Here is a 17,517-nt window from a genome sequence, read left to right as displayed (position 1 = left end):
CGGTCAAACTAGGCAGCGCTGATCAAATATGAATCAATATTCTGTCACTATAATGCCTATTTCTCGCATAAAATGTTTTCAGAAACATCTTGTAGTGTACTGTTTAGCTGCAAAGTTTGTGACCCAGCTGCCATGTTGAGATCCGTTGAGGAAATACCAATCACTGCCCACCAGCCGGAGCACCTGAATATTGATTCATAGTTGATCAGCGCTGCCTAGTTTGACCGTTTGATCGGAGTTCGTGAGTGATTGACGGCTGCCTCCGTTCAATGAACAGCCAATAGGAACGCTCTCTCTGAAATGACCTGTGATTGGCCAAAGTCTCCCGTCACTGGCTAGATTTTTTAAAGCCTGACAACTGAGCCATGAGGAGGTGCAGAAGTCTAGTTATCTCTCAGAACACTTGAATAACAATATGCTGAAAGGTTATTATGGAATTTATGCCCAATGATGCCAAAAATATTCTGCCTACTGCCACATCAAAATTACAATTTCATAAGTTTTGTGTTTACAGATCTACCACACTTCATTTCTCTGACCTAATTCAGCACCACTCTAATAGTTTAATATTAAACAGCTTGTCATAAACCACTTAGAAGGTCCAACTCACTGGACAGTCAATTTTATAAAGGCGGGGTTAATCGACATGAGATCACAGGCAGTTCTTATCAACTGAGGAAGGCAGCACATGGGACCTTATTGACTCAGGCACACAAAGTCTCAATTAATGGTTCTGATCCGCTCAGCAAGCTAATGAACCGGAGAGCGCTCTGATGAAACACATCGATCGGCTGAGCATAGTATTTTGCTTATCCAACCGTTTTTAAGGAGGACTATGAGCTCAAAGCTACAATATATGAAAGAGCAACTAGATGAGAACATGAACGTGAGAAAGGAAGATTTGAATTGTGATTAACATCCGTTATTGACAGTCCACTAGAGGAAGTTTTAATGTGTCACTAGGGGAGAATAAAATAGAGTAAATTGCATCCTGTAGGACATCCTAATCATCCGCTGAGTCCAATTGCAGTTCAGTGTTGTCAAGTTGAAGGATTGCTCACCGCTACTATCAGCCTGCATGACATCATCACTCAAATGAAGTCATCATGTCAGCGCTACTCTATCTGTACGCATGCCTAGCCAATGGCATGTTATCTTCAAAGTCCTTTCCAGTGATGAGGTGTGTCACTGCCTTTTTGTCGGACAAAACAGGTTTCGTTCTTTCAGTGCATTCTTTAGTCACTGAGGTTACTGGCGTGGCGCAGCATGTTTTCAGTACCTTAGGAATTAGTATTCATTGAGGCCACAGGACCGCCACACGGTTCCCAGCATGCTACAGCGCACTTCAGCTGCTTCCTGTCTGCCTACCTCCTGTTGCACAGAGGGAGGGAGGCAGGGAGTAGCACGGCTCATAACATGCAGACACACTGCTGGGACAGAGCACGCACAAGCATCTCCTGCACTGTCCACTGTGTTCAAAACCATTACTGTACATTATCAGACGGGCAAATGACAGGATAAAAATATGAAGGATGGTAAACGTGTTCGAAATTAATCCTCAACTATTTTAATCTGAACGTTGAAAGAATAACAAATCACAGTAGAAGTTCTCTTTCTTTGAGGGGGCCAGTCATGCTTACTGTACTCCCCCTTAAGCCTCCTGGGAGACAGAGGCAGAGAGAGGTAATCCCTGCTGCAGTCTCCAAAGGACGGAAATAATTAGTTAATACCTTTGCACAGTCTAAGCTGGTGATTTTCCTGCGCCTGTGTAATGCAAGACAAGATAGACACTCCTTGTGCATTTGCAAAAACTGCTGATCGCCATTAGTGGTGGTATGCGTCTCCACGTCAGCAGCTAATGCTTGTTGTCAATCACTTCTCCTGTGTAAACCATTTAAAACTTAGTGGTAACCCATTTGCAACTTGGCGGACTCCCTCGCGGGGCTGATTGACAGCTCCCTGAAGACATCACCATTATGCTGAACGTCATGTGTGAACCTTCACCGACAGAGCGGGGAGCACAGAGAGGGGGCTTCCTGTGAGAGTCGGGCATTCCTCTACCAATATAAATCACTCATTGAAATGAAACTTGTGTATTTCTTGTAGAGAAGAATGTGAAGATAGTTATTACTATAATTGTGGCCCACGCCCATCTGCAAGAATAAGAACTAGAAAAAGGGTGGTATATGTTGCTGCTGAATATTAGGGATGCACCTATACCCTTTGCCTTTACCTATAGCACTTTGAATTGCATTTGACTTATTTGAAAGGTGCTATATAAATAAAGCTTGATTGATTGATTGATTGACTGATATACCGGATCGGATATCGGGCCGATATTGACTCAGATAGCTGGATCGGGTATTGGTGACAATGGGGCCGATCTATAAATTGAATTCTATTGTTTATATACTATATTCATTATATACGGGAATTCCTGTTTAAGTTTTGAACAATTTGTTGTTGACCTGAATCGTAATTCCTGTTAATTTTGAAGATTTTTACCAAGTTTGTGGTGTACTACTTATTATTTGAATAATACATAATAATTCAATAAATTCATATCTATGTATTTATTGGATACATTTTGTTTTACAAAGTTAGAAAGCAATATTTAAGTCCAGCCTGATGTTGCCTTACACATAAAAGATTCCAGTCACTTCCACACAGAGAGTCATACTGCTTATTAATTTAGTTTAATTTATTAACACTAGTATCGGATCGGTACTCGGTATCAGCCGACACCCAAAGCCCAAGTATCTCTATCCATATCGGGACTGAAAAAGTTGGATCGGTGCATCCCTACTGAATATACTTGGGGTGTCACATAGATAGATTGTAAATCAGCTGCACAGTTTTAGTACTTTACCTGCAGCTCACACCAGGCAACTTCTACCCAGGTCTCGGTATCCAGGCCCTTGTAGACCGTCTTGAAGGACCCTCTCCCCAGCTCTATGTCAAATTTGAGGAATCTTCCTCCCGGGGATGTGGAGACTGCTTTCATCTCCGCCTCCTCCTCGTTGTCCTCACTGGCTGCCTTGATAGCGGCTTTACCACCATCATTGCATGTAACAGTCAAAGCATCTCCACCTTTATCCTTCTCCTCATCGGCACTGGCGCTCTCTGTTGCACTGTCCTTTTGCCCACCTTGACTTTCAGTGCTGGAGCCCTCCTGTATCCCAGAACTAGTCCCCCGCGTCCTGTCCACTATTGTCCTCAGGTTTATGTTCAGGACCTTATTCCTGTTATCACACTCAGGTGCCTCAAAGGCCTGCTCGTCTGCGTCTGAGAACCACAGGCTCCTCCGGATGAATCTCTGATGCACATTCCTCTGATAGCTGGAGGAAGGGTATAAACTGGGGTCACTTCCGCCTCTCACTAATACTGAGTCCACATGATTGACATTTCCATCACCCATGGCCTCATACATGTTCATGGACAGTTCACACTGAGAGTCGGGTACAGGTGGATACTTCAGGAGCTGATCAGAGTTGTTTGAATTAGGCTCCTCTGGCTCCATAGTGGTGATTTTACAAGTTCAGTCACTTTGGTTTCCAGGTCATTCGTGCCATGGCCACAAACTTCCTGACATGCAGCAGATCTTTAGAGATGAATACCTGCAGCAACCACTCGGTGACGCAGTTTGCCAGCAGAGAGATGAACAGAGAGGATGGATGACAGACGAGATCTCATCAAGAGCTGCAAAAAAAGAAGAAATGTTGCCAGTTTAGTGGAACAAAAATCACACAATTTCAGGTGTGTAAGGCAATGTAGAAGCTATGTATTGGGTTTATACAAGTGTAAGTCATTTAAGTTTAAGTTGTCAATAAAAGCAAGTGGATTAAAACACAAAACCCACGAGTTTAAAAGCATATTAGCAGCAGAACATCAACCAGGTGAAGAGAAAACTAGCAAAGCTGCCTCTGACGACACAAGTTTAGTTCAGCAAATTCAAAAACTAGCTTGGTTTGTTGGTGCTAATTTACCATTAACACTCATTTAACAATAAGTTAGCTTATCTTCAAACATTTTATTACCTTAGAACAAAAGATGGGACTTACCTATTGTTGAAAAAGCGAAGAAAACCCGACTAAAACCACCTCAGTGTGTTAGATACACGACACAAACCTCGCTAACGTTAGCCCAACTGTCCACAGGCAGAAAGGTGGACTTTAAAAAAAAAAAAAAAAAACGCCCTTATCTGCATAATATCCCCATTTTCACCTACAAAACGACACTCAAATGACCACAAACAACTCAGTGATTGCTAAGTGAACACAGACAGCATATTGACGAGATAAAAAATGCTGAATATGTTGTATTTATCTCCTTTCAAGTCCTCCTTCGCATCCCTCCTCTTCGGGTTGCAGCAGCTAACGATGCAGACTCCTCTTCTCTCTGTGTGTGCAGGTTTCTGCTGGTTAATGCGGAGCCGCTTTAAAAGACTGACTGGAGAGATTTTAGTTTGCCTCCTCCACTCGGGCAATTAATTCACGCCGACAAACTGTTTTCGCTTGTCATCGTGTGTCTCTCTCCTTCATTATGGTTACAACGGTGTGAGGAGGCACACAAATGTGTTTCCCATTCAGCCTCGCTGTGGCTCCACCACGCCCCTGGTAACGACTGAGAGGACCGGACCGGCCAATCACACGGCACGCTGCCGGGACACCACACAGAAACAGTCATATACTGCTGCTGCACTGGTTTAAACATTACAAGAGGGACACCAGACTTTTTATAATCAATGTTATAGTGGATGATAAAGCAGTTAAATGATTATTCCTTGCAAAAGCCTGTTATATCATCTGTAAAACGCCCTATGCCAACTCATCCAATCACATGTCTCTCTCTGCCCCTCACTCAGAGCTCAACAGCCTGCTGCTGCACACTATCCCTATATAGATATATATATATAGATATATAAACTGGGGAAAAAAAGTTTGGAAACTTGTGTTTGGTGGATTATTTCTCTGTTGTTACAATGCTAATTGGCATTGTATTTTACATCGTTGGAAAGCCTGTTTATTTACCTTCACAATGATGTCCAACTTGTAAGGATCATGCATTTGTGGGATGAGCAGCACAGCTGATTATGTGGGTAGCGCCCAAGAAAAATTTGCCAAAATGCTGATCCCTCAAGTGTTGAATTGGGTTGAGGTCTGGACTCTTGGCAGGCCGTTCCATTCTCTCTACTCCCACATTGTGGAGGTAGTCTGTGATAACCCTGGCTCTGTGATAACCCTGGCTCGGTGATAACCCTGTCTCTGTGATAACCCTGGCTCTGTGATAACCCTGGCTCTGTGGGGGCAAGCGTTGTCATCTTAGAGGATGAAGTTAGGTCCAAGATTGTGGAGATATGGGATCGCCACTGGCTGCAGAATCTCATCCCGATATCTCACTGCAATGAGATGGCCTTCAATGATGACAAGCCTTGTTTTGTTAGTTAGCATTTTGGCAAATTTTTCTTGGGCGCTACCCACATAATCAGATGTGCTGCTCATCCCACAAATGCATGATCCTAACAAGTTGGACATCATTGTGAAGGTAAATAAACAGGCTTTCCAAACATGGAAAATACAATGCCAATTAGCATTGTAACAACAGAGAAATAATCGACCAAACACAAGTTTCCGAACTTTTATTTCCCAGTTTATATATATATACACTGTTGTCATGGCACATAATAGACAAACTGCGTGTGCATCTGCTACTGTCAGGTAGGCTGTGCATGCAGGCTTCTCTCCCCCTGTACAACAGGACACTTTGAAGCTCAGTTTCTCAGCGCTGCAGCCTGCAGCTGAGGTGCAGTACCATACACATGGGGAAAGGATGAGCAGCAGCAACAGGGTAAGTGGGACTGAGGTAAGACATTTGAAACCATGCTCTTTTTTTTTAAAGGGAAACAGGTAAATCGTGTGCTGTGCAACACTAACCTTTATATGTGACCATTTTTTTTAAGTAGAATAGATTGTGGGTTGCAAAATTACAACTGCAAGAAAATGAGAGAATGCAACATTTCTCTGCACCACCACAGGGTTTTTCATACATGCTTTCTTGCAAATAATTGCATCTAAATCCAAACATAGGAAACTCCAATAAGTGCCAAGCAAGTGCTCAAAGATGGACCTGGAAAACTGTATGGAATTCAAAACAGCAGTCAAGTTTTCAAGCTTACATTGTTAATTTTTTGTCTGTCAAGGCGGTGTTGATTCAACTTCGTGGTAATTTCCGCAGCCTTAGTTTGTGGTGTTGTTGCATTTTTGTGTAAGGTGATCATGTTGAAGTATCCACCCCCTGTGGTTTTTCTGCATTTTCATCTCTTCTCATATTGCATGTTGTCTATATGAGGGGTGGGGGGGACTTTACATAAACTTTGCAGAACAGAAATGATGCACATCCACACAGAAACAAGTCAATAAAAGAAAAACTTCACGTCTGTTTCAGGCATGCACGGTCAGATAACAGTCTGCTGAAGCATTGTTAGCACCTGAGTGACCTTATAAATAATGAATGCCCTCCTTTGTTTCCACTTCACTAGCCAAAACGCACACACGTAGTTTCACTTTTACATAATGTCATCCTACGTCAAGCCACAACGAGGGGTGTTTGTTGTGTTTTATGTGGCGATTAAAGTTGCCATTTGACACGTAATTACAATATATAGTAGTTCAGATGCAGTTTTACAGGGCAAGGAAATGGGCATTGCTATGTCATCTCCGCTGTCTTTATAGCATCATTTAATTTCAGATAGATGTTTAAGTGTGTGTTTGAGGAAGAAGGGAGGAGGAAGAGAGAGAGAGAGAGAGAGACCCTGGCAGCCAGAGACACTTCCTTGTGACTGTCAGAGCTCAGCCAACAGATGCAGAACCTAATACCCTTACGCTCAATAAAATGAGCAATTGGTCTCATTTACAATGTGTCTCGCACCAGTGTGAGTCAATAGGAATGGAATCAATCCATGGTGTGGCGCGAATATCGTATATATGCAGACTTTCCACAGGCTTTTAATACCTGTGCTGGTGTTGCACTGAAATCTGAGACCAATCTGATTCTGTCTCAGCTGTCAGTACAGTGCCAGCACATTCTTGAGCATGTCCTTTTTGCTAATCAGTAGGTTTTACACTTCTCTAGAATGAGAAAGTCCTACAGCGGGATAGACCACGCTATGAAACAGCCATGTTTTCTTTGCACTGTGTAAGGCTGTAAAACTAAAAGCCCTACAGAGAATCATGGAAATTAGATTTACAGCTGGGTCGATCCTCATATGGACGAGGGCCAGAGTTTGAGGTGAGCGAGAGAGGGAGGCTGCTGATAGGACGTGATGGATGGAAGGCAAAGAAGTGCTGATGTATCAGAAAAAAAGAAACAAAAGGAAGGGAAACACACACACATCCGTGCAGTTACAAATGCAAGTTCATTTGCTTTTTCATCGTGTTGCTGAACAGCAGCAAGTTCAATTAGCTAAATAATAAATGCAAGGTCTCACCATGTCTTAAGTGGCGTTTTGCTGCAAAAAGCTTTCTACATGTCAGATGCAAAGCAATAGTCATGACATACGCTCACAGTAAGTGACATGCAGGTATTTAGCTTAGCGGTAATCATTTAGTGTGACGATGTGGGAAATGGGGAAATATTTAGGATTAGACGTGCAAGTTGAATGAGTTCATTTCTTTTGCTTGGAAGTAAGCCAAAACTTTAGTTGGATTTTGAATACACAGGGTAAAACTGTGGTTCATCTCAGGAATATAGAAACTGCAGCCTTTCCAGAGGCACTGTACCTATAGCTATGAGGCAGACATAAAAATAGTTATTTATGATGGGAGACAACTATATTCACTGATGTGTGTTGTGGATGTAAAGAAGCAGTCTTTTATTTGTTTTTAAGACACTGCATAAATTGGCACCACTTTCCCCGATCTCTCCCTAAATGACCTCCAGGCCCTTTAGTGTTTCAGCCCAATTACCCTCCATTCCACTGTTAACAGTGACCATGCATTTTCAGTTTTTCTCAGTTAACTACCCACAAGGACAGTGGCTCCCAAACTGGACCCCCACAGCCTTATCAGATGAACATAAGTATCAGGAAAAACCTGCCATGTTCCACATATGGATCATTAACTGGATGTTATGCCAATGCTTAGTTTGCTTTGGTCAATTGTATTCGTACTATTAGCCTACTATTAGGAGTGGCAGAAGCTGGATGTTTCAACCACTTATTTATTATTTTAGCTAACTATTTCAACTGTTTATTGATATTCTTAGCTAATTATTTCATCCATTTATCCATTGCTTTTAGCTTACTGTTTCGACTTCTCTGCTCACTGTCTAACTAGTTTTTACACACTCTCAATTGCAGCATGTTAATGTGTTACAAATGAATTAGCATGATGGGCATCTTACTGGTTATTGTAAATGTACTTAAGATCAGCATCACAAAATTTGTAATCTTATTTGGCTGTTTATTTTCCTCCTAACAAAAACATGTATGCATATCTTTTAAAGATACAGTGTGTATGATTTAGTGATATCTAATGGTGAGGTTGCAGATTGCAACCAACTGAATACCCCTCCACTCACACCTCCCTTTCCAAGACTGCAGTAACGTGAGCTGCAGAGTGCAAAACTGATAACACTGTTCGCCACACTCAGAGGCCATCCTTACCATAATAACACTACTTTAGGAGCAACAGAAGTCAGACGGTGGCTGGCGGTACCACGGTTTTGCTCTCTACGGCTCACGTTACCGCAGTTTCACAAGCATGTCGGAGAACTACGGTGGCCTTCAGGTAACGTAAAAACGTGAAAGGCTCTCTCTAGAGCCAGTGTTTGGTTTGTCCGTTCTGGGCTACTGTAGATTCTTAGTTTCAGGTGATGATACACTAATGAAAACATAGTTATGAATATTATATTCCATTTCTGCCAATAGATCCCCTGAAATGTTACACACTGTTCCTTTAATCAAGTCATAATTTCTGTTGACATTTAGTTGAGTTAATGAGTTGAGCTTTCCTCGTACCCCCATCAGGAAAATGCAGAAGTACCTCTGGTTGGGAATAACTGCACTATGAGATTTTATTCCTCAGATTACTTTTAAAATCCTGTCAAGAAGATCTGTTTCATTACTCAATCTACACACATGACTGTGATTGTTCCTATTGTATCTGTTTTGTGTTCTTTGAACTGTGCTTTCACATTTTATGTAGGCCTATATATAACAAAAATATTATATTCAAACAATTTTAGAATAAGAAAATGTTCTATATTTCCTAGTTATGGTACAGGCAGTCCAGGTTGTTTGGGAGGTATATATTTATTTTCATTAATTGATTCATTCATCAATTTATAGAAATGTACCTGATCTTCTCAGTATAGCATTTTGGTCAACATTAATCATTCTTTCGATAAATGACTTACTTAACCATCTGATTTACTTTGAACCACGTTCTCTTAAACCCACATCCTGTAATATTAGTGACACCTGATCTGATTCTACGGAGAGGCAGATATGTTGAATATTATTATGTGAATCTATCTGCTGTTCCACACAGTGACGCATTGAGCTGACAGTTAAAACAGATTCAAACAACTTTTCTATCTCTCTCTTCCTAGTATATATACAATACTAAACTATATGTATATACGTCAAAAAAAGTTCTTTATTTGCTGGTGAATCTCTGAGAAAATCCATCTGTTGTGTTCCTAGACATACTGACTGCATGTTTCCAACCTGTGATCTCACAACAAGCATTATCTCACTGTTGACTCTGGGATAAAGGGCTGTCTCTGAAAAAGCCTCTGTCAGTGTTTGAGAGCAGATTGGCTGACCCTGACACGTCATGACAGTGTGCCATTTGGCACAAATCACAGTCACAAGGGCGCTACGCCACACCACGTTGCTTTTCCCGTGGAATGTAGGGAAACATGTTTTGAAGAGCTGTTTGATACCTTGTTATGAGTCTTACCACGGGGCATTATGGCTCCAAGTGAAAAAGATTTGGAAAACTCCCCATGGAGATGTTTTTTTTTTTTTTTGAAGGTTTGCTGGATGTTGTCGGGATGCGGTGTTCACATGCCAAATTATAAAATCTGAAATGATAGGTACGCTGCCAGATGAAGAACTTGGCCTGTGACACGTGTAATCCATGTCCTAAAAAGCGATGGCTTATTAAGAGAATTAAACATGGCTTGTCCAGTGGTTATCACAAGATTTAAAAAAAAACTCATCAAAATAATTACTGCACCCAGAGCTCTTCTCCAACCCCCAGGACCACACCTTCTGTACAGTTTGTACTTCCCCCTCATACATCAACTTAACCATGCCAGCTGACTGTTGTGGATCTCTTAAATACATTGTAATTCAGCTGTAACCGACCCATGTAGAAAATTAGAGGGTGCAGTTCTTCTTTCCTCTATCTCTGGAGCAGTGGGAAGACAGTTCCTACCAGCTCTGTGGTTTGGTTAATCCCTGACAAACTATGCTCTCTGCAGCTGCAGGTGGGGGGATGTTGTGAGAAAAAACGGAAGGCTTCAGTGTCAAGGACGAGACTGATTATTTTATGTTCGCAGAGAGTGCGCAGGTTTTGGCTTTGACGACTGAATGTTCAGTGATGATGCTCAGGTGTTAGCCAGGCATCACTGAAAGGTAGCTCCAAGTGGATTGTTCATTCAGCAGCAGTGCTCTGAAGGAACATGTATTTTCAATCATTTTAAAAATGAGTGATTTCTTATTCATCAACAAGCAGACTGTTTATGCAGCACCTGCTGGCCCAGTAGGGGAGAGCGGGGTCGGTTGGGACACTTTTGTATCGACACCAAATAACCTTCCATTACTCACAGACTACAGTAATGAAAATATTTAGGTCCCTGAACAGATACAGGTGTCTGATAACAATTCTTCAAGGTTTTTAGAGCTCAAACGCGAAAGGCACTATTTAATGTTAAAGTTAAATGTACAAGGAGTACATTTTCCCAAAATGTACTCCTTGTACTCCCTAGGTCGGTTGGGACACCTCGTTCTGGGCTAAAAGGATATCATTTAAATTTAAAAAAATTGCATAAATTGTTTAAATTTGAACACTTTATATCTACAATGTCACTTGTTCACAAATTGCTGAGATATGGAATTAACAAGGTAGAAACTATAAACAATACTGTCCCAACTGTCCCCGGGAGAGCAAACACAATTTAGACTCCTGTGCTAGCTACCAACAAAACTTCAGACAGCTAACACTAGCATCAACTGATATAGGCCAGCAAATAAGCTCTCCAAGACACTTAAAAGTATACTTTTTATAAATTGCAAAGTGGGCCAATTTAGTCAATTGTTACATCCATTAGTACATTGATATTATTACATAAAATATACTTGGGATTATACTTGACCTATACTAAATTTACTTCATAAAATAAACTTGAAGTATTCTTTTTTTGTAAGGGATGACCCATAACTCATATATCAGACACAATGCTTTGATTTGATAAAGTCAACAAATAGTGGAATAGAGGGCTCACAGCAACACATATGATATAATACACTCAGAGAACAAAAACATGTGCAGACTGAATGTGATCATTTCAAACCATAGAAGCCTTGGACACTGTGCATGCTGACTCGTTCATGTCAATGGTTCTGCTTTCAAAGGTCACTCCTCTGTAATGGCTGCTTGTTGTGCTAATTAGGTCAGAATGATAACCAGATCCTCACCATCAATGAACAGGAAGCACAAAATTACTCATCAGCATGCTGCCTTTTTCCTATACTGGGAGAAGAAAAACGCAGCACAGAAGCATGCCTTTCTGTTTATTTCCAAGCGTTCTTCTTTTAGGCGCTTTATCTCAAATCCATAAACATTATCTATGTTACTTTCTTCTCTCCCCCCAGGCCTCTCATCCAGATGTTGGGCCCAGCAGCCTGGCCCCTCTGAATATAAATCACTATGCCAATAAGAAGAGCGCAGCTGAGAGCATGCTGGATGTGGCTCTGCTGATGGCCAACGCCTCCCAGCTCAAGGCCGTGCTGGAGCAGGGGCCAAACTTCTCCCTTTACGCCCCCATCATCACCCTGATCAGCATCTCCCTCTGTCTGCAGGTCGCTGTCGGGGTCCTGCTCATCCTCATAGGTGAGAAAAGAAACAGCCCTTTTGGTATATATATCTGTCGACCTTCACCAGCCCTCTGTGTGTCCCTCAGCAAGATTCACCAATGTCAAGTCCACTGACTCTTGACAAACATCCCATTACCGGTTGGTCTCTAGCCGTAACCACGGCAACCAGGCCTGACACCAGGTCAGAGTTCACAAGGTTTTAGTGCTGCTGTCAGCACACGTGGGAGTTGAGGGAAAGAGGTTGCTTCGATTCTCTGCTGTGTACGTGCCTGTAAATGTGTCGATAAGTGTCAGCGCTCATGTCCATGTGCACATGTTGGAGTAAATAGAAAATAGACTAAATGTAAAAATGCCATTTATTCACACATCCAGAGATTTTGAAGATGTCTGCATTTAACAGCCACATGGAAAAACGGGTCCATTGAGAGGGGAAGATGAGTTAGGATGAGTTGAAGCGTTGTTGGTTAGACTGACTGACCAGCAGATCAGTGAACTTTAGCCAGGTCACACTGACTCATCTCAGCTCTGACAGCAGGAGTAAATAAAAGACTGTTTGCAGTGGTGAAATGTATCTAAGTACACTCAAAGTTCTGTACTTTAGTATAAATTCCAGGTACTTGTACTTTAATTGAGTATTTACATTATATGCAACTTTATACTTTACTCCACTACATCTTAGAGGGAAATATTCTACTTTTTACTCCACTACATTTATCTAAGTTTAGTTACTTTTCAGTTTACAATTTTCCATATCTGTCCTGTCCTGTGTGTGAAAACCATGTATCTCCAGATATGTTGTGTTCCTTTATGTGTTGAGAAAATTCTCCTACTTCTTCAGCTAAATAAACGATTTAAAACCCATCGTGGATCAGCTGGAAAAAATGCATCAAAGCTGAAACTAGGGCTGTTTTTCTGAGCTCATGAAAAGTTGACTTTTTAGAGATATGTGGTTCTTGCTGGACAGCGACGCTAAAAAACATATGATGAAGTTATAGACCATGATGCATTGCTGTAGATTAAATTACCCAACAGTATATAAAGAGTTAAAATTAGCACAATCTTAAACATCTACAGCAGTAAAATACAACATAGACATTAGTGCAGCAGTAATATTAATCCCAAAACATCATATATAAAAGTAAAACACTGACAGTGCACAATCAATACTTTTACTTTGCATACTTTACATTTTGCTGATAAGATTTACATACGTTTTACTTAAGTAAAGTTTTGAAAGTAGGACTTTTACCAGTGGAGTAATTTGACAGTAGGGTATTAGTACTTTTACATAATTAATGGATCTGAATACTTCTTCCACCACTGACTGTTTGTCAGTATCCTCTCCATATCTGAAATATAACCACCCTATGGTACATACTAACTTATCTCTTTTGTAATATATAATCGTAATAATCCAAAAAATAATGAATAAGATATTTTAGGCCATAATGTCATGAATGTTTGGTTGATTTTCCTTCTTACCTGAACCTCTCTTTCTATATATTTCTACAATAGAGGTATTCATTATTTACCAGGTTGTATGTTTGTCTGTGTTCACAAAACTCACAATAGCCGTAATCAATCATCATTATTATAATCAATCCAAATTAATTGTAAAATAAGATTTGCACATTTTTGTTTCTTGCATTGTGAAAGATCACGGGTCAGAAAGGGGGTCGGTCAGCATGTGAGAGTCATCATCACACTTTCATGAAGACCTGCCCCCTCTGACCCCCTCCATCCACCAAATCCTATGACTCCACCGGCCCCCCTCCATCGTCTCCTCCCCCAGAATATCAAACACATCTCATTCTCATCGCTCTTTTCATTCCTCCTCCTTCATTTCCTTTGGCTGTTCTGAACCCCGCTGCCCTCCCTGCTCCTCCCTCTCCCGTGGATCCAGCTCTGTCTAATGGAGCCAGTGGTGCGTGATGAGAGTGGCCTACATACCACCGACCCCCCAACCCCACTCTAACCCACCCCACACACACACACAACCAAGTGGGGTCCTTACACCGTTTAACCTTTGGTAACCTCCCACAGACACACACACACACACACATGGACACATGTGCCTGTAAAGTCACAGTTACTGTATACTCCCCACTCCCCTACACATTTCCCTGAAACTGACCTAATTTACCGTCATTCACAAGCCGATCCCCGTGATGATGAAGATGACAACCTTTATTAGTTGCTATGTCATTATCACAACATGGATTACTTGTTTTCTTTTATCATTTTGATTACATCAAGGTGCTAACAAAGCACAAATGAGGCAGGGAACACAAGCTTCCCTTGATCAGGTTACTCTTCCTTGTATTGTTCTTTCTGTTTATTTCCATGTGCTTTGAATCAAAAGCTTGTGTGTCTGTCTTAAGTGACTGAATCCACAGCAACAGACTGATGCCGAACATATAATAACAGGTATTTGGATGTTAAGTTGAAAATAAAGACACTAATGGCTCCACAGGTGAAAAAGTGATAAAACTATATTTTATCAGTCATACCTAAAAATAATCAAAACAACCAACAGACAGTTGTTGTTGTTGTATACCATACATGTGCACTACATCTCTGAAAACTAGAATGAGTTACGGTCAAAAACATGTTTTGTGAGGTCACAGTGACCTTTAACCTTTGACCACCAAAATGTATTCAGTTCGTCACTGAGTCCACGTGGACGTTTGTATCAAATTTGAAGAAATTTGTGTGGTATTTGTACTTTTACTTATGTAATGGATCTGAATACGTCTTCCTGTTTGTAATCTCCATACCTGAAATATGACCATCCTATGGTACATCTCTCTTGTAATCTCTCTTGAAATTGTCATAATTATCATATGAATTCTTGAGTTACGGCCAAAAACGTGTTTTGTGAGGTCACAGTGACCTTTGCATCAGTTCATCACTGAGTCCAAGTGGACGTTTGTGCCAAATCTGAAGAAATCCCTTCAAGGCGTTAATGAGATAACACATTCACGGACGGACATACGTAAGGACAATCCGATAACATAACGCCTCCGGCCACGATGGCGCATAATGACATTCGTCTTGTATGGTAAACATATAAGCACTAAATTGTACATGGAGTTTATTGTGTTTTGTTGACATTAGCTTTACCACTACTGATTGTTTGGGGTCACACAGATGTATAAAAATAGCAATAATAATTTCACAATCACCATTTTTCTTCTTTTCTTCTGACCTTATTAAAAGCAATAATTACAATGGTAACCCTTCCTTTTCCAACTGAGCTTGCACATTTGATGAATGTGACAAGAGGTCGAACTCCCTGTTGTAAACAAACTGTGATAAAACTCCAATAACAGAAATCCAAATTTGTGATTTGGGAGGGTAACAGCTACTGTCAACACAAATCACAAATATATAAAGCAGATGAATCCAGTGTATCTAACCAGGTTTTACAGCTGGAGTCTCTGAGACAGAAGTTATGCAACATCTGAAACATTTCATCAGATCAAAAAATCATGTTTATAAGCAATGCTCATAGAATTGGAAAAGTCATGAAGTATCAAGGTGATAAACAATGTTAAGTATATTTTTTGAACTACTAAAGAGGGCCAAAACATTAGTATTATATATTTTGTACAATATTTTTTTTACATACTGTCATGTTTGTTGTTCTGTTAGCTATTCATTAAAAAAAGCTTTATTTATTTGTGAAAATTAAATGTTATTCTGCACAAATGTTATTCAAAAAGTCGTCAAAGGAAAATAACAGATTGCAGAGCGAAAACTGAATCATGACTGCTTTATCCTCATATGTCCTTGTCAAAATTAAATATTTGATACTCTGCATTTTTTTGTGATTACTCATGGACATGAGAATTAAGTATATATAGATTTATGGTTGACAGTAAATCTGTGTATAATGAGTTGGCTTGAGTCCCAGAATCACGTAGACGGCTGGTGTTTGGTTAGACATCCACTGAGTGTGTGTTTGTGTTTTGTTTGATTGTATTTCCTTGTTTTGTCTGCAGTTCGATGGAACCTGAATGATGAGCAAAAGCACTGGAGGCTGAACATTATGGAAAACGTGGCCACAGGCCTGGTTTTTATCATAGTGGTAGTCAACGTCTTCATCACGGCCTTTGGAGTTCACAGGCCATTCCGCCGCGACTGACCAAGAACACACACACACACAGGTATTCTTTCTATTTCTGCTGCTCACATAGATCCTTTATGCTCAACTCTCTCTATACAAAGGTATTTATCTCCTGCTTTACTGTGCGGTTGTCTCCTATAGACATCTATGTAGTCAGCATGTTTTTGGGCCCTACCTGACCTACAAACACACTGACCTCTCCAGGCTCTCAGAGAAATTTCCAACTCACACAAAATCCGACTGTTCATTTACCAGAAAAGCATTGTCCTGCAGCAAACAAGAGAGAACCGGCAGTAGTGACAAAGAGGTCTGGTACATCAACAACACAACATTTGTTCCTAGTTGGACGAACAGGAAAGTGGAGACAACTGCAGTCACATGTGAGCTCACACTGTCTGTCTCTCCTGCTGCCCGAGAGTGACCCCGAGCACCGGCCAGACACAAATCCACAGTCGCACACACACACACACACACACACACACACACACACACACACGCACACACACACAGACAAATGCTGACAGCAGGACAGGCTTCAATTTTTAATAGCACTGATGACGTTCGAGCAAGATGTCATGGTTCTTTTCCAGACAGCTCGGATCAGGAGGTTTGACAGACAGAGCAGGGTGTGCCTCATCTGACACAAAGCTCCGTCTCACCTCCACAGCGTTCACCTTACCAACACATCTGCCCCCGACCACAGGCGTCATGCCGAACATTCAATTATAACAATGTTTGGTTATGCCATGACTCTCGGTGCTCTGAGCGAAGCTGGAGTGCGTCTGTGGTTCTCTGGACTGGCAGCAGCTGGTGAGTCAGAGTCAACACAGTACAGACCCCAGCAGAACCGCTTGTTAAAATGGAAGCCTTAATTAGACCCGTGTTCAAGCAATGTCAACGAAAACCCCAATTAGAGCCCTAGCAAATGCTCATTTAATACACTTCAGTGGTTTAACACAAGAACATAAAAGCAGTTTGAGCCTGTTTCACATAATCATCTGTGAAGAATATTCATGTTGCTATCTATAATTTCCTTCAACGCGATTGTGACAAAGCACCTTTCAGATGACAAGCCGACGTCACAATCTGATCCTTTTCCTCCTCCACAACTATCATCGGTAACCGTGGAAACAGCCAGACAAGGCGAGAGCCAGATTGATGACACACACAGCTCCACTCAGGGCAGATCTGTGGACTGATATAAATTATATATAAAATGTATGTGTTTGGCTCCTACACTGCTGGCTCCGTCTCAGTCCTGAAGTTGAATATGACTGGCTTTATG

At 41.1% G+C, this 17,517-nt stretch overlaps 2 protein-coding genes across 12 annotated transcripts in view; one reads left to right on the top strand and one right to left on the bottom strand.

Annotated features, from left to right (window-relative positions):
• LOC119489529 (serine/threonine-protein kinase WNK2-like) overlaps positions 1 to 4,690 on the bottom strand; it is a 49,160-nt gene extending 44,470 nt beyond the window's left edge. For 7 of the 11 annotated variants that reach the window (XM_037772072.1, XM_037772078.1, XM_037772079.1 and 4 more), the window contains exons 1-2: positions 4,062 to 4,689; positions 2,870 to 3,699 (exon numbers count right to left, since the gene is read on the bottom strand). In XM_037772072.1, coding sequence (XP_037628000.1) covers positions 2,870 to 3,520 — 651 coding nt within the window. In that variant the 5' untranslated portion in view covers positions 3,521 to 3,699; positions 4,062 to 4,689. Of the gene's footprint in view, positions 1 to 2,869; positions 3,700 to 4,061 lie in introns of all 11 variants that reach the window. The other 4 variants (XM_037772074.1, XM_037772073.1, XM_037772075.1 and 1 more) reach the window with 2 other exon arrangements.
• A 7,233-nt stretch (positions 4,691 to 11,923) lies between these two features.
• On the top strand, positions 11,924 to 16,250 carry LOC119490413 (ninjurin-1-like). The gene is made up of 2 exons (XM_037773778.1): positions 11,924 to 12,119; positions 16,108 to 16,250. Exons 1-2 carry the CDS (start codon positions 11,966 to 11,968, stop codon positions 16,248 to 16,250), a joined length of 297 nt encoding a protein of 98 aa, XP_037629706.1. The 5' UTR covers positions 11,924 to 11,965.
• Positions 16,251 to 17,517: the final 1,267 nt, after the last annotated feature.

The sequence above is a fragment of the Sebastes umbrosus genome, chromosome 6 (assembly GCF_015220745.1).
Source record: "Sebastes umbrosus isolate fSebUmb1 chromosome 6, fSebUmb1.pri, whole genome shotgun sequence".
Classification (NCBI taxonomy): Eukaryota; Metazoa; Chordata; class Actinopteri; order Perciformes; family Sebastidae; genus Sebastes; species Sebastes umbrosus.
Note: the sequence above shows the minus strand (reverse complement) of the source record. Positions and strands in the feature narration are given on the sequence as shown.